General features: G+C 38.3%; 1 protein-coding gene across 1 annotated transcript; it reads left to right on the top strand.

Annotated features, from left to right (window-relative positions):
* On the top strand, positions 1 to 19,243 carry LOC124264485 (elongation of very long chain fatty acids protein 7-like). Its single transcript, XM_046699254.1, is given in 9 exon segments — positions 1 to 123; positions 8,942 to 9,038; positions 12,269 to 12,456; positions 13,062 to 13,142; positions 13,783 to 13,839; positions 15,100 to 15,186; positions 15,188 to 15,206; positions 15,889 to 16,025; positions 17,004 to 19,243. Coding segments are annotated over 8 exon segments (843 nt in total). The 5' UTR covers positions 1 to 123; positions 8,942 to 8,980; the 3' UTR covers positions 17,220 to 19,243.
* Positions 19,244 to 23,241: the final 3,998 nt, after the last annotated feature.

Raw genomic sequence — 23,241 nt, 5'->3', positions numbered from 1 at the left:
CTGCACGCGCATGCGCAGTATCAAGCCGGTCGTGAGGGGGAGAATATCTGCCCAGCCCATTGAGATAACCTGAGGTGCAAATTCCTGTCGCTGAGACTTTTTGTAAATTTTGATCAGGATTTGGTAAGTGTTCCAACCCTAGTATTATTTCCCTACATGCTGGAGTTGTCACCATGATAAATGAACAGTAAACAATAATGAATTTTCGTTGAAGGCTTCCCCACGAAGAAGCACGTTGACTTGAATGCCATGACGATAGCCCCGTCTCCCGGTGTATATATTGCCTGAGCAGTGATAGTTCAGACACCGTGCACAGCAAAGGTCGATTTCCTGATTAAGACATGTTCTGACGCATCTTGGTATTGAAGGTCGAACACAAAATTCCATTTTCTTGTAACCCAAGAGATCTCCAAAATATACAAACACACCGTCTACTCGTACAGACATTGGCCTACATCGAAAGGCCAAAGCGGGAAGATCAATTTTTCAATATCAGTTACTTTCTATAATAACGACAGTTTAGAAGATATATAATTTAACCTATTTGTCGTTGACATGGTAACCAGATATGTGATAACTGCTTTGTGTTCCAACATCAGTGCTATGCACATACCCATGTGGACCGTTCATAATTTATGGCTAGGGGTGATGATGATTTTAAGGGGGGTCACCCATCATGTTCTGGGGAGCTAGGGGGGGTCAGCAATTTTGTACACACGTACTGGGTGGGTGGGGTGTTCAGCAATTTTGTACATAAAATTATGCTTTAAATTATACTTAGAAATTATGGGAAGGGAGGGATTGGGGGTCACTGATTTTGTACATGACATGCAGGGGGGTCACTTATTTTGTACATAAATATTAGGGGGGGTCATTCACATTGTACATGCTTCTCCAAAAAAATCATCAACCCCCCTAGCCATAAATTATGAATGGTCCCTTACTAAACTATAAAAAAAGACAGTAAAGATTTCGGCCCGTAATCTCCCAATTTTTTTGTAATCATTTTATGCCTAAGACCTAATCCTAAACCTAAACCCTCGAAGCAATCCTAATAAATAGAATACATTTCAAGTAGGGGTTAGGGGCGGAACTCTTACCAAAAGACATTCATCCTTCGTCTCTGGAATCATAAGTGTTAAAAACAGTATGTGATTTCATGTGAAATACCCCACCTCTCTTGACTGTCAGATATTATCCAATGGATAACTCAAGTATGCAGGAGTGTCCTTTAACAGCATCCAAAGTCATTAACATCTTCGTGTAAACAATGCATTAAATAGTGCTAAGAAATGGCATTTGTCCATATGCTCTACTTTCGTTACTAAATATTGAAGTATGCAAGTTAGGGACCAGTTATTTCTTTTTCTGATGTTTTGATTTATGAGTTTACTTGATGCACCAAATGTAATGAATATGATGACGGTAAGAAAGATTGGAAGTTGCAAAGTTTAAGTGCGGAAATAGAACCTCTCAATATACCTCAGTTATTTTATCTAACCTCAGTCACCTCTGTAGCACATGGGTCTGCTTGCTCAAAAACTGAAGAAGGTTTGGTGACAAACTAATTCACCAGTACACAAGATAAGATTTGACATTTTTGTACGCATACATGTAAGATCAAATTTATTGAGCATTTACAAAAATATAAGTGTACTGGTACGCAGTAGACTTAATAGAAATTGAGTTTTCACATAAATATTGGTGTAATTTACGCAGATGCGCAGTTTATCTGTACCTTGGTGTGAAATGCTTCTTCAGTTAACTTGAACAGTTTATCATGACTTGGTGCCCCCATTTGTTCAAAACAAATGCATGGGATATGAGAAATGGAATCTGAATATAAGACTAAGAGGGAGGACATGAAAGGAAAATATATTGTTACAGCCACTGATGGCGTTATGATTGAGCCGAGAAATTACAGCCTAAGTCAGCAAGACGGCAAACTCACCTGCAGATTGTGTAAAACAACAAACCGAAACAGATAATAATAATAATAATAAATAAATGCATATTTATAATGCTCCCCTTCCACACTCTAAGGCATGCTCAAAGCGCTACAAAATATTTACACTGGAGTATTTACAGATGAAGTTATACATAATATACTGAGAAAAGGTGGGTTTTAAGTCTGGACTTGAAAATGTCAATTGTGTCAGAGATAGTATGAATTACAAATATTTCTAATGTTTTACTTTATCGTTTATAACATGTATATAATGAGTCATTCTCAAAATTTGTGCATATTTATGTTATATGTTTGTACCCGACAAACTTAAGTCAAAATCAGTAATATTTTTAAGGTAACCAATTTATCTCAGTTTATTCTACACTTTAGAGTAACAAACTTGGGGAAAAAATACTTTTATATTTATTTTAAAACCCCAAAACCATCCAATTTTACTCAATTTTCATGTGTCACAACTCCAGTGGCCGATGTGTAATTTGATTTTTTTTTGGTCTTTTTCGTGTTTTCAAAAGAAATTATTTAACATATCATAATTAATGATGTTACAGCAACATGCTTGGCATGGTTTGGCTTTTTTTGTATAGAAAATTATTTTATTAAAAAAATGTCAAACTTTGTCACAAGGTTTGATGTCACTTCCGTAACATCATCCCAAAAATTGCAATAATGATTACTCCCTGTACTGTCTTCTGATTCTACTTCAAATTTGCAAGCAGTGGCAGTGAGGAAACATGGCTGTCAAACACTGACACAAACAATTCATTTTTTAAAATTTTATCGCCAAAAATGTGTGTACAAAATGATATCTGAGATTTTTGCATGTCCTAACCGTTACGGTGGTTACCGCTGAAACAAGTTAATTTTGTGAAGCCAAACAAATTTTCAATTCAAAGATATCAAATGTTTTGGAATCTTATTTAACATGGAACTTTTGCATCAAATGAATAAAATCAATAAGCTTATAAGTATAAATTTGTTGTTACGGTAAGGACAGGGTAGTGTAACGGCTGTGATAAAGAAGAAAACGGCTGTGATAGGGCCGTTACGGTAGTGACATTATATACCGTCACAATGTCACTGCCGTAACATGCAGTCTGTACCTGTTTTTCACATGACAGGGACGTCTAAGTAAATCTTTTGCCTATGACATATTCTTCAAACATTCTGAAATATCTGACTGACAAATTTATTCAAATGATCTTTTAAAGTAAACATACAAAACTGGCTATTAATAAAAATGTCACTACCGTTATTGTGTCACTACCGTAACAATTAATGCCAATGTCCATGCCATAACATTATCATTTTCCTTATTTAATTAAAATTGATTTATCTGTTTATGTCTGGAATTTGTAGTGCAAGTATGTTTGATAGTAGAGCTTCAAGTAAGCATAATATAATTCATATTATCATTTTGAATTTTTTGCTACATATTACTTTATATTTGCAAATCAGAAAAGAAAGGAATTGTTTGGCTTGTTGACCCTTGTTTAAGCAATGTTTTGTATATTCAGAACACTATGAATGTAATGAACAACATTTCAAGTTAAAACAGGGAAACAAAATTTACAATTTTTGCCTACATGAAATATGCACGAATTTTTAGAATGACTTGTATACATATTGTGACTAGTGACAAAAATGAGATCCTATCCTCAGATTGATAGTCAGAATACTTCCGTAGTAGCTCGTGCTTGTCATGAGAGACAGCTGTGTTGCAACAGTGTGTGCCCTTGCTGATTGTGTTTAGCCCAAAGAGGGGATCTGGTGGGCACACCTTGTGGCTGGGCTCATTGTGTTTCATCACGCCCTCATCGCGTTGAGAAAGTGAATGAGATTTTACGCTGCTTTTAGCAATATGCCAACAATATCACAGCAGGGGACACTTGAAATGGGCTTTACACATTGTATGGGTGTGTTGAATCGAACCTGTGTCTTCAGCATGACGAGCGAAGGCTTTTACCACAAGGCTAAACTGTTGATATCTGATGTGTCTGAAATAGATTCAAATATGATAAATCTAAGATATTTGGTGCATCTAAGATAAATATAATATCTGATGCATCTAAGGGAATCGATGATATCTGATGCATCTAAGGGAATCGATGATATCTGATGCATCTAAGGTGAATTGATGATATCTCATGCATCTAAGGTGAATCGCTGATATCTCATGCATCTAAGGGGAATCGCTGATATTTGATGCATCTGAGGTGAATCGCTGATATCTGATACGTCTAAGACCCGTGAAGATCCGGGGTAGAATAGGTCTTCAGCAACTGTGCTTGTCGTAAGAGGCGACTAACGGGATCGGGTGGTCAGGCTCGCTGACTTGGTTGACAAATGTCTTCGGTTTCGAAATGCGCAGATCGATGATCACTGGATTGTCAGGTCCAGACTCAATTATTTACAGACTGCCACCATATAGCTGGAATATTGCTGAGTGCGGCGTAAAACTAAACTCACTCACTTGCTGATACGTCTAAGGTGAAACACTAATATCTGATGCATTTGAGGTGAATCGCTGATATCTGATGCATCTGATATAAACTGTTCATATATAAATTATAATAAAATTCCTGATCATCCCATGTGTCAAAGAAGTATCCTGACAGATGATGCATGTGAAATTTCTTCATATATTTGTATAAATACCTCGTAATAATGATGTAGTATTACATGGATATCTAGTTTATTACCAAAATCTGTAAGGTTAGTAGTAAAGTAATTGATGTAATGTCAGGACTCTAGATACTGATAAGGGCCGTATCAGCGTATGTACGGATAAAAAATATGCACAATACAGTAGGAAATAATTTAGAAAACGTAGCAGATACACACCACATCAATGGTGTACGGTCTTAGAATCATTTACAGTCATATTTATCTGAAAAAGTATTGGTTTTTTACCTGTTTACACGAGTAGCAATGTTGTGGTGCATATATGAAACGAAACACAAGATCACTGATACTCCATTAAATTCCTTCGGTACTCTAAATGTACTCTTAAGTTTTTCCAGTACTCCTATATTTAAAAATAAGGAGTACATACTCCTGATGTTGAAAAATTATCTGGAGCCCTGTAATGTAATATGTTTAGAGTGCCAAACATAGATGCGTATGTCTGTAAAGTATACAGCAGTAAACCCTTTAACCCAATCAATTTGTAGCTAGTGGCATACAAATTACAAATGCAAGTGAGTTTTCTTTTTTAATATTCAATATATAACCGCTTAAATACTAGGGCTATTAGGATTTCAGATAGCATTCAGACGCTGTACCCAACGTCCGAATGCTATCTGGGTAGGGCTGTTAGGATTCACTCACAAACTGTGGTGCATGAAACTGTATCACTTCATGAATTCAATTTGTTATTCAGGATCTCTAGAATCAAATATTCATGAATAATTTTAAAAGGAGTGTTTTTACTGTATTTGCGTGGTCTTCATCAACACAGTAAGTACAAAATACAATATGTCCCAGCCAGGCAGTATAAATGCCTACACTCTGGTATATGCAGTTTGACTGTACTGTGCTCATTGTTGTGATCAATTACCACTGTCAACATGGTCAAAACATTTCAAATAATATATTTTGTTATTATTTCACGGAATATAATGAATGAGGCAGCAATTGCTGACATGTTATTGTTTTTGTTATACAGTACTGCCATATAGCTGGAATATTGCTGAGTGTGGCGTTGAACAACAACCCAACTGAAACAGTCCATATCGTATATTCACCTCATAGTGCAGCCTTCGAAATACCTGGCTGCCCGACCGCCTGGACGGGTTATTTTCAACACGGACTGCCAGATTCTCAAATTCACTTGTCCGATGGTCGGGTTAACGTTTAGACATGTATATGAAGATATTTTGTGGGGAGGAAAGTTTTGGTCAGGGCTGGCAAGTTTTACATCTAATCAGCACTGTGGTCTGGCTGAAATGTTTGGGAGTTTCATACCCTGTCATAGTGTATTTGTTTCTAGCTGTAATAATTACTCCAAATATCATTGAGTACCCAGTATCTTTTCACATCAGTTTTTGCTATTGATGGCAGGTATTTCCTGTTTGTGAACTCCACTGCAGTGAATTATGCACAAAAGGCCTTCTTTCCTATTTAACTGAGACCTGTGTCAGTGTTGTGAGCCTATGCAACAGGTGCTTTGAGCAGCATATGATCAGAAGCAAATTAGCAGTTACATGAAACATCATTGTAAGCAGACTTATTTCTAAAATGGCTTCACATTGGTTTCGTAATACCCAATAGACCACAACCAAATATGTATAACTATACTGAATACCCAAAGGAAATGATAACATACAAACTAAAACACAATGGCTTAAAACAATATCTGGGCCTGTTTCGCAAAGCTCTCGTAAGCCTAAGAACTCGTAACTTTTCTTGTAACATTCGTGTCCCCCGCCGTGATGTTGCTGGAATATTGCTAAAAGTGGCGTAAACCCCTACTCAGTCAGTCAGTGGTAACATTCGTACCTCCTATACTGTGACATAGGGAGTATGAATGCTACTGAAAAAGTTGGGAGATATTAGGCTTATGAGAGCTTTGTGAAACAGGCCATGTAGCCAAGGTATTTTTATCCCTAATGTTTTGTTTTACTCACAACAAAATCACTTAAAAGTCACTAAAACACTCTCGTTGTAAGGTCCTGGGAAACCCCTATATTGTATTCTGATAAGACAATGTAAAGGTGTGCTGTGACTTAAGCAGTCAATATTGATCGAGTAGCCTTTGATCGTTGATAGGGTATGTTGACGAGGACGTGCAGGAGAGTTGACTTAACCATAGGTTATACCTAGACACAAGTATGTTACATAACTGTCTCTCATTCTAGGGCATAAGGTGTGCTGTGACTTAAGCAGTCAATATTGATCGGTAGCCTTTGATGCGTTGTTGATAGGGTATGTTGGCCGAGGGCGTGGGAGGGCAGCTTAACCATAGGTTATACCCTAGACACAGGTATGTTACATAACTGTGGCATATTCTAGTACAACAGGGGCAGAGGTTCTGATTTCCCACATGGGTACAATGTGTGAAGACCTTTCTTAGTGTCCCCACGCCCGTGATATTGCTGGAATATTGCTATAAAAGCGGCGTAAACCCCTACTCAGTCAGTCAGTGACATTAGGTACCTCCTATGCCACTGTGACATAGGGAGTATGAATGCTACTGAAAAAGTTGAGATATTAGGCTTATGAGAGCTTTGTGAAACAGGCCATGTAGCCAAAGATATTTTTATCCCTAATGTTTTGTTTTACTCACTGTAAAATCGCAAAAGTCACTAAAACACTCTGCGTTGTAAGGTCCTGGAAACCTTCCCCTATGTTGTATTCTGATAAGACAATGTAGCGGGTGTGCTGTGACTTGGCAGTCAATTTGACTTAACCATAGGTTATACCTAGACACAGGTATGTTACATAACTGTCTCAGCATATTCTAGTACAACAGGGGCAGAGGTTCGATTTCCCACATGGGTACAATGTGTGAAGGCCATTTCTAGTGTCCCCCCAACGTGATATTGCTGGAATATTGCTAAAAGCGGCGTAAAACCATACTCAGTCAGTCGTAACATTCGTACCTCCTATACTGTGACATAGGGAGTATGAATGCTACTGGAAAAGTTGCGAGATATTAGGTTTATGAGAGCTTTGTGAAACGGGCCCTTTAGCCCAGGTATTTTTATCCCTAATAATTTGTTTTACTCACAACAAAATCACTTAAAAGTCACTAAAACACTCTCATTGTAAGGTCCTGGGAAACCCCTATGTTGTATTCTGATAAGACAATGTAAAGGTGTGCTGTGACTTAAGCAGTCAATATTGATCGAGTAGCCTTTGATCGTTGATAGGGTATGTTGACGAGGACGTGCAGGAGAGTTGACTTAACCATAGGTTATACCTAGACACAGGTATGTTACATAACTGTCTCAGCATATTCTAGTACAACAGGGGCAGAGGTTCGATTTCCCACATGGGTACAATGTGTGAAGGCCATTTCTAGTGTCCCCCCAACGTGATATTGCTGGAATATTGCTAAAAGTGACGTAAAGCCATACTTACTCATCCACTCTATCACAACATATTAGCATTGTCCATGTTTTGTGACACGTAAGCCTTGAAGCTGAAAACATTATACAGTCTGACAGTGAAATATTCAACATGCCAGACATCTCTTATGTGCAGGCCTATTCATACTTAATTGGGTTTAATGGCAACATCTGAAATACCAGCAGCTGGTATAGTCATGCCCTAGCAATGGCATGAACTGAAGCGAAACATACAATCAATAACTGTGGGGATAGAAATGTTTCACTTAATTTGTTACTGAAATGCCAGACTCCTTACCTAGGTGAATGCATGATATGATTCTGACAGTGAGATAACTTCAATGTCCACCAGTCTGTCTGAATGTGTGGTTGAAGTACTGGTACGAGTTTGTTTGGCTCCGGGGGTATATAGACTTGTACACATGGTATTGTATCTCATTCTCACGTTCATTGTACAGTTAGTGAGTTAGTTGAGTTTAACGCCACACTCAGCAATATTCCAGCTGTATGGCGGCGGTCTGTAAATAATCGAGTCTGTCTGAGTATCACCCCCTCTTCACATCTATATTTTAGTTGAAAATATGTATTATATGTATCTATGACTGCATATTTGATGTTGAATAATAGAGAACCAGTTTATATAACAACTGCAGGTTTTTTCTGATTTTGACAAAAGTCTTCTGTCAATAAGTTACAGAGACTTACTGTTAACAGCTGATAAAGCACAGTGATGCTTGATAATGCTGATAGTTTCAGTGTGAAATGATGTACTGGTATAGGTGACTCGGTCAACATGACACTGACAGTGAGTGTAGTACTATGCCAGTCAGCAGGAGTATCTACAGGTCATATGATGCTCTCATGTGTTGTCTGTACCCATCATGATGTCCATGTGTTCTTGTAGGCTTGACCATTGCTGAGGGTTGCTGGTGCCAATTTCAACATGGCCAGTTTGATAGCTGAAGCTGTCAAGTCCTATGACAACATGATGTTGAAAGCAGGTGAGTCTAATTTTGAACTTCAAATTTTGCTGCAGTCAACAACTTCAGACACTTTGTCTGATGAGAAGGGATGAAGACATTATTGTCTAGTGATTAGTGTTGGGAATTGGTTGAAATCTCACAATTGATGATTTCTTCATTACCAATCATCGAAAAAAATTGGTTAGCGTCATTTTTTCAGATTTTCCTATCCAGGTTGTTATTGCAGATATTTATAACATGATGCAACTTGCTACTTTAAGGTGATGACAAATATATCATGAAAATAAACTTCCTTGAGTCTTAGAGAAACATTCAGTCATGGCTTTTCAGTTAGTGAAGTGAGTTTTCTAAGAATTAAACACGTTTTCAGGCCCTGACAACTTCTAAGATATGTTCCATTGTCAAGTTTTTCAAAGACTAAAACAGTAGTTCCAAAACCGTTTATGTTCGATTATGAGAAATCGTGATCACATTACATACATGTAGTTTGATTGCTCTGGTGCAATATACTTCATGATTTGATTATGTAACTATGGTAACATGACCTTTTCATGTGGAGACCTTCCTCCAGGTAAAACTAATTAATTAATTAAAATGTCACAGGATACCTAGGAAAACTAGTAGTTTAAAATGAATTTTTATATGATTGCATTTGTCACCCTACATATACCTATAGCATGTTTTATTAACCAACTGAATATATTCTAAAATTGTCCTGCTTCATATAGAAGCACCAGAGAACCAATGCATGTTTTGCTGGCTAATGCCAGATTTGTCCGGGTCCGTGAGACTGTAGCAGCTATTACAACTTTTCCAATATTGTTCGTCAGATTACAGTCACAAGTGACACACTACCTTCATCAGGTGTTAGGAAAAGGTCCTTGGAAAAAAGTACCGGTAAAAAGTACTAACTTTGCCTAGGAAAATAAGTCCTCCAGAAGAAAAAGTCCTACTTTTAATTTTTTTATAACAAATGTTCTAATAGATCTGCGGGTTTTAATACTTTATTCACATACAACAATGCCTTCATCACACTTTGTTAGAGATTAGATCCTGTTTTGCATACTTTCACTGAGGCGGTCGGGTAGCCTAGTGGTTAAAAGCGTTGGCTCGTCCGCGCGAAGACCGAGGTTTGAATCCCCACATGGGTACAATGTGTGAAGCCCATTCTGGTGTCCCCGCATGTGATGTTGCTGGAATATTGCTAAAAGCGGGCGTAAAACCAAACTCAGTCGATTCGGTCGGTCAGTCAGTACTTTCACTGATCTCTTGATGCGACTTGGAATCAATGTGAGTTAAGGTTGTGATAAATATGTCATTAAATCATTAAATGGGTCCTTTTTGTTACACAAGTCCTCACTCAGTCATATTGCCCTCGACACATGCTGTGTTGACTCTTAGAATTGATTCGGTCAAATACAACCTGTCTGGTGTCGATATGATAGACACCTATATGTAAGCCCAGTATGAAAACATCCATGTGATGACATAATAATGATAAATATTGTGGATATACAAGAACATAATGCCATATTCTTATTTGATAGTTGCACAACTGCTATACTGCAGTACCAATTTTGTGATGAGTTGTTTCTGGCATTAATTGCCAGTGTTGATGTTTTCTCTTTTGAAGACCCATGAAGGTCGGGTTAGAATATTGATCTTCAGTAAGCCATGCTTGTTGTAAGAGGCGACTAACGGGATTGGGTGGTCAGGCTCGCTGTCTTGGTTGCCACATGTCATCGGTTCCCAAATGCTTGGATCGATGCTCATGCTGTTTAATCACTGGGTTGTCTGGTCGAGGATTATTTACAGACCGCGCGCCATAGAGCTGGAATATTGCTGAGTGTGGCGTGAAACCTCAAAACTCACTCCTCCTCACTCACTCACTCACTCACTCACCACTCACTCACTCTCCTCACTTTTGAAGGCAAATGTAGAAAGTCACTGTCTGAGTATCACCCCTCTGCACATCTATATTTTAGTTGAAAAGGGCTTGGGCTGTGGGGCAGTGCTCTTTATACACAAGAAACTATGGTTCTTGTGTTCTTTATATGTATCTATGACTGCATATTTGATGTTGAATAATAGAGAACCAGTTTATATAACAACTGCAGGGTTTTTCTGATTTTGACAAAAGTCTTCTGTCAATAACTTACAGAGACTTACTGTTAACAGCTGATAAAGCACAGTGATGTTTGATAATGCTGATAGTTTCAGTGTGAAATGATGTACTGGTATGGGTGACTCGGTCAACATGACACTGCCAGTGAGTGTGGTACTATGCCGGTCATCAGGATTATCTACAGGTCATATGATGCTCTCATGTGTTGTCTGTACCCATCATGATGTCCATGTGTTCTTGTAGGCTTGACCATTGCTGAGGGTTGCGGTGCCAATTTCAACATGGCCAGTTTGATAGCTGAAGCTGTCAAGTCCTTATGACAACATGATGTTGAAAGCAGGTGAGTCTAATTTTGAACTTCAAATTTTGCTGCAGGTTGTCAACCATTCAGCCACTTTGTCTGATGAGAAGGAATAAACATCGTTTTCAGACAACTTCTAAGAAATTATTGTCTAGTGATAGTATGTATATGAGAAAAATTATGATTGGGACGATTATATATGAACACCACTACGTTTGATAGTATTATTTGTTATAACGACATTATTTGTTTTAGTACACGCTGATTGTAGATAGATTTCAGCTTTTATTCATTTACTTGTCATTGAACCATTGAATATACCGTTGGTTAGGCATATATCTGGGCCTGAGAAGTGTGTTCCTCTGGTCCCTGCTAGTAAAAATTCATGAGCACCAGTAAATGATAAGTCTGCATTGGTCCTGGTGGCCAGTGAATTTTGCATTGACAGTTAAGTAAATCTACAAATGTTGTTTTTGACCACTAAGTACAGACAGGACTACTAATTATTGTCCACTCACTGGTCCTGTTGCAAAGTGGGAAGTGTTGAAAGGTTTCTTTCCCTGCTGGGACAAATCAATCTGCTGTGAAGAGTTATGTGCCTTTGACATGCCAGAAATGGGCTTGAATGCCAGTTTGCCTCAGATTATGTAAATGTTTGAGACATTCATGGCTGTATAATGAGACCCTCCCACATGGGGCTGATATGCTGTAATACAAACCCTATTCACTCTCACTCCTGAAACTCAAATTCATACGACTACATGCTGTGACAGTGCCCACAACATAGACATGTCATCCATACTGAATACGTTTGCTTTCCAGATCCGCGTGTTGCAGACTGGTTCATGATGTCCACTCCATGGCCCAGTTTCTTCATCTGCATCATGTATTTCGTCGTCATCAAGATGGGGCCAAACCTGATGGGCGACAGGAAACCATTTGAGTTGAAGAGAGTCATGCTGGTCTACAACTTCTGCATGATAATTCTCTCAGCATATTGTTTCATCGAGGTTAGTTTATAACAGAAAATTATCTTACCCTGTTACCATGACATACAGACATGTCTCTGTATTTCGCCAAAAGGTTAGATTTATTCGTTGCGCTGATAAGGCTCCTGTTGAGTTAGAAACTAGATCTGTGGCATGATACAACTGAAGACCGATGAGATTTTGAGAAAAGAAGATTTTGAAAGTGACAACTTCCTTTAAACTCCAAAGGAGCCCCAGTGAGAAGGAAGATTCAGATGTGAAACATATAGACATGCGTCACTAGAGCTGCAGCACTATTATAAAGGCTGAACTCAACCTTTGACTCTGGACTGAGTACACGCTACTGGTACAGCCTGTGCATAGGTGACAAGGAGAATGTTTGATCATTCTCAACAGTATGCTGGTGTCCACCTCCAATATTGCTGGTATATTGCTAAAAGCTGTGTAAAACTGAACTCACTCACTCACTGAACAGTATGATCAGATGCTCATGTTATCAACCACTGTCTCGTATTTGATTATTTACATGCCGCTATGAATAAGTTAAAATATACTGTGTGCAGTGTAAAACCACAAACAGTATTGCACCCATTCCCCCTCTAATTTATGATGTCCGTTTGTTCCAGTTTGCGGCATCAGGTTGGCTGGCGGGCTACAGCCTAGGTTGTCAGCCTGTCGACTACTCTAACTCCCCTCAAGCCGTCAGGGTAAGTTGTTGTCATGGTTACATCATGTAGGATAGGATGATGTATTAGGGGTGATGGGGTAGCCTAGTGGTTAAAGCATCCGCTAGTCACGCTGAAGACCCGGTTTTGATTCCCTACATGGGTACGAAGTGTGAAGCCCATTTCTTGTGTCCGCCGATGTGATATTGCTGGAATATTGGTAAAAGCGGTGTAAAACCTTACTCCCTCACTCACTCACTTTCACGAATTGACCAACATCCTTTATGCATCATTTCATCACACAGATGTTTATAGATGGTATGGCTGGCTAAAATGATCGATAATCGGAAATATCTTTGAAAAGTTATTAGTGATTATATCAATATGAAAATTGTGTTAACATTTACATGTATATCGTTCTTAAACTATTGTCATGAAATAAAGTTTCAATTTACTCAGACAATATGCAAAGATAGGTCTTTATTCAGGGTCTGCTTCAAAATTATGTTCAGGATGGTGTTATGTTAATAATACAAACCTAAATATGTCCCCTCTCACCAGTGAGGTGAAAAATGTTGATTTCTTTCAGATTTTGAGGAATTTTTGCTCATAGTTACTTTTCAGATATTTATCTATAATAAATCAATATTCAGACATCCTCTGACAGTTGCATTTGTTTCAGATGGCAAAAGTATGCTGGATGTTTTACATCTCCAAGTTTATTGAACTTCTTGACACTGTAAGTACACTTCTAGATATCAGCTGTTGTTGTCCACAGAGTAAGTACAGTGGGACCCTGGTATTCTGACCCCTCTGTAACTGTGATGTAACCTAGAGGTATCTGGGCACTTGAGATTGCTGGGCATGGACAGCCGAACACATCAAGCAAGGACGGAATGTAACCTCCCCATCCGCTCCAAATGTTATAAACTCCACAACCCCTTGGGATATCTTTAATGTTAACAAAACTGGTCCGGGCTAGCATGCTGGTGCAAATTTCATCCCAGTCAAGTTACAGAATTACAGATTCATGGCGTATGATTGTACAGATGTGAAACCTTACAAACACAACATGTACAGTCAAATCCTGATGAGTCGAATGCCGGTGTCTCGAATATTAGGCATAACTCGAAGTACCTGTCAGTCCCGACCATTCCCTGTTATAGTTGTCATCTTTTGATTTCCGGTTACACGAATTCGTCTCATAAATACACACGATGACTCGAGAAGGAAATTTGGTCCCATGAGATTCAAACAACAGCAATCTTGTATACATAAGCCGAAGTCAGTCAATGAGAAGTTGATTGGTGTAGCAAACTGATCCAATTAACAAACCAGCGCAGCTCACACCTTTCCGCAATTGACAGGTGAGTTCAAAAGGCAGATGTGTGATTTTACGGAAATCACTGTCTGTGCTAATCAGAATGGAACTGATAAGGTGCCCCTATTGGTGATATGGAAATCATTAGATAAACAAATGCTTAGGCGGAGGAATTAGAACTGGATCATCTTTTTTCTACCCTCATAGACATACCTTTGTCTCGAATACATCGATAAGTCGAATTTATTATTTGGTCCCCAGCGATTCGACTTATCGGGATTTGACTGTATATGCAAAGTCAGATTCAAGCCTATATCTGAGTTGTACAGCCACCAAGAAGAGCTTCGTCAATATGAAACTTTAGGTTGTTTGGTATTTCCGATAGGGAAACAAGTCCGGTACAGGAGCTCTGCAATTCTTGCACAATCAATGCCAATAGATAATGGTGTTTCCTTTTAAATAATAAAACCACCTGTGATATAAAAACACATCATAAACTCCTAATTGTATTTTCTGTATTCAAAATAGTGTGTCTTAAGATTTCCTGGTGTCATATTTTATGTAGGCACGATCTATCTTCAGGGTTATCAGAAAGTTTCCTTGATAATATGAGGATGTATTATTCTGTAGCTCCATGGCTAAGATAATATTTTTTCAAGTTATTTCTGTATTTCCTAGATATTCTTCATCCTGAGGAAGAAGTACAAGCAGGCATCCTTCCTCCATGTGTTCCATCATGGCATCATGCCAATCTCGTGGTGGTTCGGGAGTCAAGTTTGTACCAGGTCAGTGTCACTTTGTATAAAAGCCATCATTGTCCTTTTGTAGCAGTGTTCTTGGGTATTTCTAAATGAAATGGATTCAAAGCTGCGACTCAATTTTTTGATAGAATGGACTTCAGATACAGTCAACATTTGGTGTAAATCGTTCAGCTTGATGACAGCTCTGAAGATGAGGTGTTTTTCTCTGGGCAGTGAAACTGAAGGTTTAGTTAGTTATTGGGGGACAAGTGATTTTGCAAAATGCTGAAGTTGGTATGTACTCGCCATCAATGATTGGTGGCTTGAGGAATGATCAAAACTTGTTTGGTTATGTGCAAACTATTTAAAATTTGGTTTTGACAACTTGCATTACTGAGGTTCAGCTGGGCAAAGACAGATGTGATGAATGTTTGAGCTATATATGCAGTATATATTCATCATGTGAAATGGGATGGTTGGGTAGCCCGGGTTCCAATGTGTGAAGCGCCTTTCTGGTGTCTCCTGCTCTGATATTGCTAAAAGAGGCGTAAAACTAAACTCAGTCACTCATGTGAAAACGGGAAGGGAACAGAACTTGATACCGAAGGTCAACACACTAGTGTCAAGCTCTATATCTGATAGTGAATAAGACATGATAATTAACATGTTCTCATTCTAACAAAACCTGCAGTTTAAATAATCCATGGATGTTTTTCTTATATTACAGGAGGATTTGGGACGTTCCACTCACTACTGAATTCCTTCATTCATTTTATGATGTACACATACTACTTCCTGGCGGCCCTAGGGCCTGCATTCCAGAAGTACCTGTGGTGGAAGAAGTATATGACTACCATGCAACTAGTAAGTCAACCCTGCAGTGAAGATCAGGGCTAGAAGTGGTCCTCACCAGCATGTTTGTCTCCCCGATAGACTAAGGCTTAGACTCTGAATATATATAATTTTGATAGTAACAAACAAGCCCATTAAATTGAAAAGGAGCCCCAGGGAGACCAGAGATTCAGAACCTGAACCTGAGGAAATCTAGACTTGCTTTATTTAGGGCTTTAGCTCTGTAGAGAGGGCTTGGCAGTAGGGGAAATATTGTGGTTCAGGGACTGTGAGACAGACTATCTCCCCTAGTGAAGGTCCTTGCAAGAGTTGGTTCTCTTGAAACCATGCTTCTCTCCCCTCTGCATTTAGAAACACCAAGCTTCATCGAATGAAGGCCCAGTCAATTTTGGTGATCTTTACATAATTTTCAAGGTCACTGCGACACTTTGAAGATTTCAGCATGTTAACCTGAATTCACTGGATTTTCTTCATAGATTTTCAAGACTTCCCTTGAATGTTTTGCAATAAGCAATTTCTGTAGTACCACTTTTGCATATTTTATACACTATGACATTCATGTCAAGGTCAAAGTCAGTCTTTAAAATATTTGTGTGTTTGAACAACTAAAGAGCAAGATATCAAGAGAGGTTGACTGGTCATGTTTGTATTTAAAACTGTCCCAATGTTATATTGCTCTAATTGACCACTTTCATTTATCTGTTAAACTTGATAAGTAAACTAAAAAAGCTCCAATCAGGGAATGTTTTGTTTATTAATTCAGGAACTGTTGATTAGGATGTTAATTGAAAATGAAAGGGAAATAGTCTGTCGATATACTACCGGTTCTCAACCTCTCAATGCTTTCTTATTATTGTATTTTCTTTCATATTACTATCTTTAATCTGCCATGACATCATCCCTAACTTGTTTTGAGTGTATTATTAAATGAGACAAGCTACTAGGTGTTTCTGTGTCATAATTAACTTATTTTGATGACAATTCTTTCAGACACAGTTTTTCGCCGTCACCATCCACTCAACCCAGCTGTTATTCAGAGAATGTGACTACCCCATCCTATTTATATACTGGATCGGAGCTTACGCTGTCATCTTCTTCATCCTCTTCGCTGATTTCTACAGGAAGGCTTACATTAAACCCAAGCCTAAATCAGAAAAGGTGGAAAATGGCTCCGCTGTGAGAAATGGACTGAAGAAAGAAAGATGATCAAGGCACATTTACAACGAATAGTCTAAAGATGTTAAGTCAAGATGCGCCATCCAGTTATGTCTGTTTCATCATGTCTGTCATGTGTTTACCGGTACATTTGTTATTGTATTTCTCCACTGGTGTGAGTATAGATCAAATCTGAATTTGTGTCATTACCTTATAATATGGTATCTTTCGTTAATTTATAGATGGGCTCATTGACACAGAAAGTGCAGGGACTACAAAAGTGTTTATAGTTGGTACAGCACTCCGTAGATCGGTTGTAGTAAATCAGTTCCACAGGGCTGTTGCTGAGTGCTTAGATTACACGAAACCGTTACTCAGTTTCAGTTCAAGGGCTAATTACTCAGTGTTGACCAACCTTCTCAAATGCCAACAGTTCATGAGTAAAGTCTAGATTCACCATCATGCCAAAATGTTACTTATCACCTGAAATTGTCAGCTTGGGCATGGTATGATGTTTGCATTTATTTGCATGTTATTGACGATGAAGTTTCACACAGTTTTTCCCAGTGCATGTCATAGTCCATATGAAAGTGAAACAAAATGGCAGAGCCGACCACGCGCTCACACCCCCAACTCGCACCTTTGGTGCTCAGGCCTGGCTTTCAGCCAGTCATGACTCCTTTTTCCTGAGATTCAGGGTTGGCATCTCTGCCTGTATTCTACATACCTGAGTAAACAGGGGTTTGTAACGGGGTAAATGGCATCAAGATATATATTGCCACTGACAGGTCTTAGAATTATGAATAAAGTCCTTTAATAAGCGCTAAGATGCTGTCATCAAGGTATGTATTGCCACTGACAGGTCTTAGAATTATGAATATAGTCCTTTAATAAGCGCTAAGATGCTGGCATCAAGGTATATATTGCCACTGACAGGTCTTAAAATTAAAAACAAACATCCTTTAATATAGCGCGCTAAGACCCTGTCAGTGACAATACATACCTTGATGCCAAGTTACTTCATTACAAGGCCCTGTTCCTTACTATACTAGTATATACTCTCTTGGTGTACAACGTATGCAGGTTTAAACCTGTCTTTTCATGCTAATTAGTACAAATCATTGATAAAAATTAATTCAAACAGTAGTATACACAATGGTGCTATGGGACCAGGTCCCCAAGGACTCAATTTAAAAATTGAGCCCTTGGGGGGACCTGGTCCCGTACCACCATTGTGTATCCTACTCAAACTCCACAGAATCTTATTAGAAGACAGGTACAGTTGACAGCTGATATTTTAATATGAACATAAAACATGGTGATTTCAATTATGTTTTGTCCATGTGTTTTTCACTAATTTAGAGATCCGTTTACATGAATGGTATACCTTCAGAGTCTTGCTGAGATCTTTTCACTTCATACAATTGACCTTTGTAAAATGGTTTGTACATGTTTTAGCCTCTTGTAGAAATTAATACTAATGCAATAAGTACCTGTTTGGGCCTCTTCATAATGAATATTTTGAATTATCTTTATATCTCAAATGTACCCAAAGCCCAGAATGGTGGCTACAGGTTTGACATAATCTTACAGTATGAAGCATATACAGCTGATATAGACACCAAACATTGTGAATATTGTGTGTGGTATTTTGTATTTCTTTCCGTTATACCGGTGAACATGCTTGATATATTTATTTATACATCATGAAATGTTTATTGTTATATTGTCATCAGTGTCGAGTCATTTGCCATTATTCTGTGTCTGATGATATTTACATTTGAACAATTACCTTTTGTCACCTGATTAAAGCTGTGTTGATTTGTCACATTGGGTACTGACAGTTCAGCCTTAGAAGGGTGGTAGGGTAGCCTGGTGGCTAAAGTGTTCACTCATCACGCCAAAGACCCAGGTTTGATTTCCAACATGGGCACAATGTGTAAAGCACATTCCTGGTGCTTGAATATTGCAAAGTCAATGACACATGTTTGATTGTGGGTATAACCAAAGTTGTAAACAGCAAAAGTCAGCACCTCTTCAGGTCAAAAACTGTTCAAACCTCAACTCACTCAAAATACTGTGAGGGGCGGTGGTGTAGCCTAGTGGTTAAAGCGTTCGCCCGTCACGCTGAAGGCCCGGGTTCGATTCCCCACATGGGTACATTGTGTGAAGCCCATTTCTGGTGTTCTCCCGCCGTGATATTGCTGGAATATTGCTAAAAGCAGCAGAAAACCAAACTCACTCACTACGAATACTGTAAGGACATGGATTCCCAGGTACTGCAATACACTGAACAGTGTTGCACCCCTTGGGCAGAGACGTTGATTGTGGGTTTGAATCCCTGTTCAGCCTGATTGTAGGAAGGCTTGTCAGCATCCTAATCAAGCTCAAGGGATTCATGAAAGTGTTACATGTCTAATATCTGCATCACTTGTGGCTTCCCTCACATGAAGCTGACATGCCACAGAACTGGAATACTGTCCAAACAGACATTACACCCAACACATTAACAGTACTTTAAGCTTAACATAATTGATCATAAACAACATACATTTGTTTGTCTGGACTTACCTACAGAGCTTGTCAGCTTGAATACTGCTGGATGCAGTGTTAAATCTACCTTAGTGTCCATCTACCTTTAACATCCGGTTTAGAATTGATTTTCAGCAACCGATGCTTGTCGCAAGAGGCGACTAACGGGATAAGGTGATCAGGCTCGCTGACTTGGTTGACAGATGTCATTGTATCCCAATTGCGTAGATGACATGCTTGTGCTGTCGATCACTGGATTGTCTGTCATCGAATTCCAATAGCATATATCACATTAAACAAGAAACAAACCAACAGCATAGATCAATGCTCATGATGTTAATCACTGGATTGTCTGGTCCAGACTTGGTTAAGTCAGAGACTGCCACCATACAGCTGGAATGTTACTGAGTGTGGCGTTAAACAACAAACAAATCTACCTTTAAGGGCCTGGATGACATGTCTATGGTTTGTCATCTGATGTAAGGGCATTAGATTGAGGATATGCAATGTTAATCAAAAGGTATTGTTTAGAGTTAGTTTGGCACTATATCGATCATATCATAACTCGTAGAATTAATGTTGTGGTACATAGTATGATTGCAATACATATTTACACCAATTGAATTGAACTCCTATAAATTGAATAATCTGAAAATAAAAAATTGGTCGTCAGTTAATATGATCAAATATTAAATTTATTCTATGGATATAAATGGATTTTGGAGGCATGTTCTTTTTTTTTAAACATCTGTTGCCACTAAAACTGACAATATGTAAGCCCTAGTACGAAATAGAAAACATTTTTGGAAGATAGTTTAAAGAGAAAATAGCTTGAAATAGTTTTTGTTCCCTTCTGCTCACCCAGTGTTTAATGGGCCTTAGTTTTAGGTGCAGTCTTTCTCAGTTTTACCATATTCTGTAATTATTGACCTCTTCATATATTATACACTACCATATGTCAGTACAACACTGACATGTTATCAAGTTATTGTGTGTGCACTCCCTTATGATATATGATATTGTGTTCAAATATTGCTAGTTCTCCAGCTATGAAGGGAAATAAACACAAAGTTACTTCTACAAATTGGTACAAGTAATTACGTTCAGGGTCTTTAACTCACATACGAGCTTACTAAGAGGTGACTAACGGGATCGGGTTGTCAGGTTGCTGTCTTGGTTGATGCATGTCATCATATCCCGACTGTGTAGATCGATGTTCATGCCCTTGATCACTGGATTGTCTGCTCCAGACTTGAATATTTATGACAGGAATATTGTTAAACAACAAACAAGATAAACCTAAGTTTATTCAAAGTATGTATCTTATTTACTGAATTTGATTAAAACATAGGTCTCCATTGAAATTTAGCATTCTTGGCTCTTATACCGCATTAACCATCTTCTAAGACAATGGTTAACGTATTTTGCTCGAAACAATGTCCTGAGGTTATCCAAACAAGTTGCATTAGGACCAGAAAAACAGGGTTAGCCAAAAGAATGTTTTTGGTAATGGTGCAAACTACCATAAAGCATTAAGGAAAGATGTATATTCTGAGTTTTGCTGTAGTCGAGCTGCCCATGACATTTGGCAGGTAAATTCACAGGGGCATTCACTGTTACTCAACTTCTGTTGAGAGGTTAATCACACTTCAATATCAATATCAGAGACTTGCAATTTGTAACAGTAAACAAGGGAAAACAAGAAATTATTTATAAACCTTACCTCAACATATTCAAGTGAACAGAATATTGCATAAAAACCTTTTTCATTACTATCCCTACCATGAAAGGAGTTCTTGTGCAAATGCAACACTTGGATATACAGCTTAGATACGAGTATGTTCATTATATCATTGCATCACCAACTGTATCCAGTATTTATTATTTCCCTTGATTATGATGACTTCCTTTACTTTCAGTGTGTGCTTGAGCCAAATGTTGAAAGATGTTTAGGCCAGACCAATTTTATTTCTTGTTTTACGGATCCGCCTGTCATATTTTTTCAAGAATAAGAAAAAAAATAAAAATTAATTTTACCCGCTCAAAAAATAAAATCCTAATGTTTTTATTGGCCAAAAATGTAAACTTGCAGAAAAAAAGAAGAGTTTTTTAGATTGTTTGTTTTTTGCCCCATATATGATTCATAAATTACCAAAAGTAAAATACTTTGAGTATTTAGAAGGAATATACTTTGGTGATTTTATTTTTGTTTTATTTTCCTCCTGCCTTTAGGTTTTTTGGGGACCAAAATCCGTAAAACAAGAAATAAAATTGGTCTGGCCTTATGGCTGGAACCACTTGTTATGAGTCTTGTGTACTTCTTTTTTACTTCGCTCATATATTGATTTTGTTAATTTGTAGATCTTTGCCTTGAATTACTGTTAATGGCGATTGTAATTAAACTTATTTTTCTACTGAACTGGATCGGTGTTTTGTCTGTTATCTATACTTTAGACATGTTTCCTTATATGGTCTGGTGCTAAGGTTCTAAAAGGGTTAATGACGCAGCAGTTTGCTGATGCAGTTGAGTACCAGGATCGAGTGATTTTGGGTTTGAATCCAAGGTCAGAATAGCAGGCATTACAATCAGTCATAATCGCCAACTACTCGTATTCTTCTGACTGAAACCATCTTGCTATGCTTTCTTTCCTTATGGTTCCTGGATATATCGTGTATATAGTTTGGACATCCAAATCAGTGTTGTTCTCGCCCGTGAAGATCGCCTAGATTATAGCAACAGCCTGTTGATAGGGGTCATCTTTACAAACTTCAGAAGATCCAGAACACTGCTACCAGAATAGTACAAGATGTTGCATATAACACCAGTTCTTACGGCACTGCAGTTACTCCCAAGTGTTCCATAGCTGTGGAATTGTAAAACTGAAAGTTATTAGCATATAACATAAGTGGTGAGTTTGTAACTTTGAACTTTAATATACCGGTGAGGATCGGGTCTGAATTGATCTTCAGTAACCCATGCTTGTAGATGGATACCAGCACTACATAATTCCTCCTTATCATTGTTATCATCTCAACCTTTTGATAACACCCTGTAGAAAAAAGTAGACCAAAGAACAAGAAAATGATGTAGTTGGAACAACACCAGCCAGTGATCCAGGTTATTAGTGTTTTAAAACCTGGTCACAGTAATCTCCAGGTAAGCAGTGGCGGTGGGGTAGCTGAGTGGTTGAAGCATCCACTCATCCCCCCGAAGACCCTGGTTCGATTCCCCACATTGCTACAACGTAAGAAGCCTGTTTCTGGTGTCCCCTGCTGTGATAGTACTGGAATATTGCTGAAAGCAGCGTAAAACCATACTCACTCACTCACTCCAGGTAAACAGGTTTTCAAGTTGAATGGTACTCATACTCCACACAATACTGATCATTCAATCACCACTGTGATTGCCTATTCTGCCCTAGAACTCCAAAAGAGTGAGGGATAAGTTGCACATCCACAGTAGGAAAAGGAAAATCACATTTAGTCCTTTAATCACATGCAAATGACTCAGTCAGACTTCGCAGACAAAACAGATGTCAAA

The sequence above is a fragment of the Haliotis rubra genome, unplaced genomic scaffold, assembly GCF_003918875.1.
Source record: "Haliotis rubra isolate DU_JTF1 unplaced genomic scaffold, ASM391887v1 Scf10, whole genome shotgun sequence".
Classification (NCBI taxonomy): domain Eukaryota; kingdom Metazoa; phylum Mollusca; class Gastropoda; order Lepetellida; family Haliotidae; genus Haliotis; species Haliotis rubra.
The sequence above is the reverse complement of the archived record's forward strand: the minus strand, read 5'-3'. Positions and strand labels throughout refer to the sequence as shown.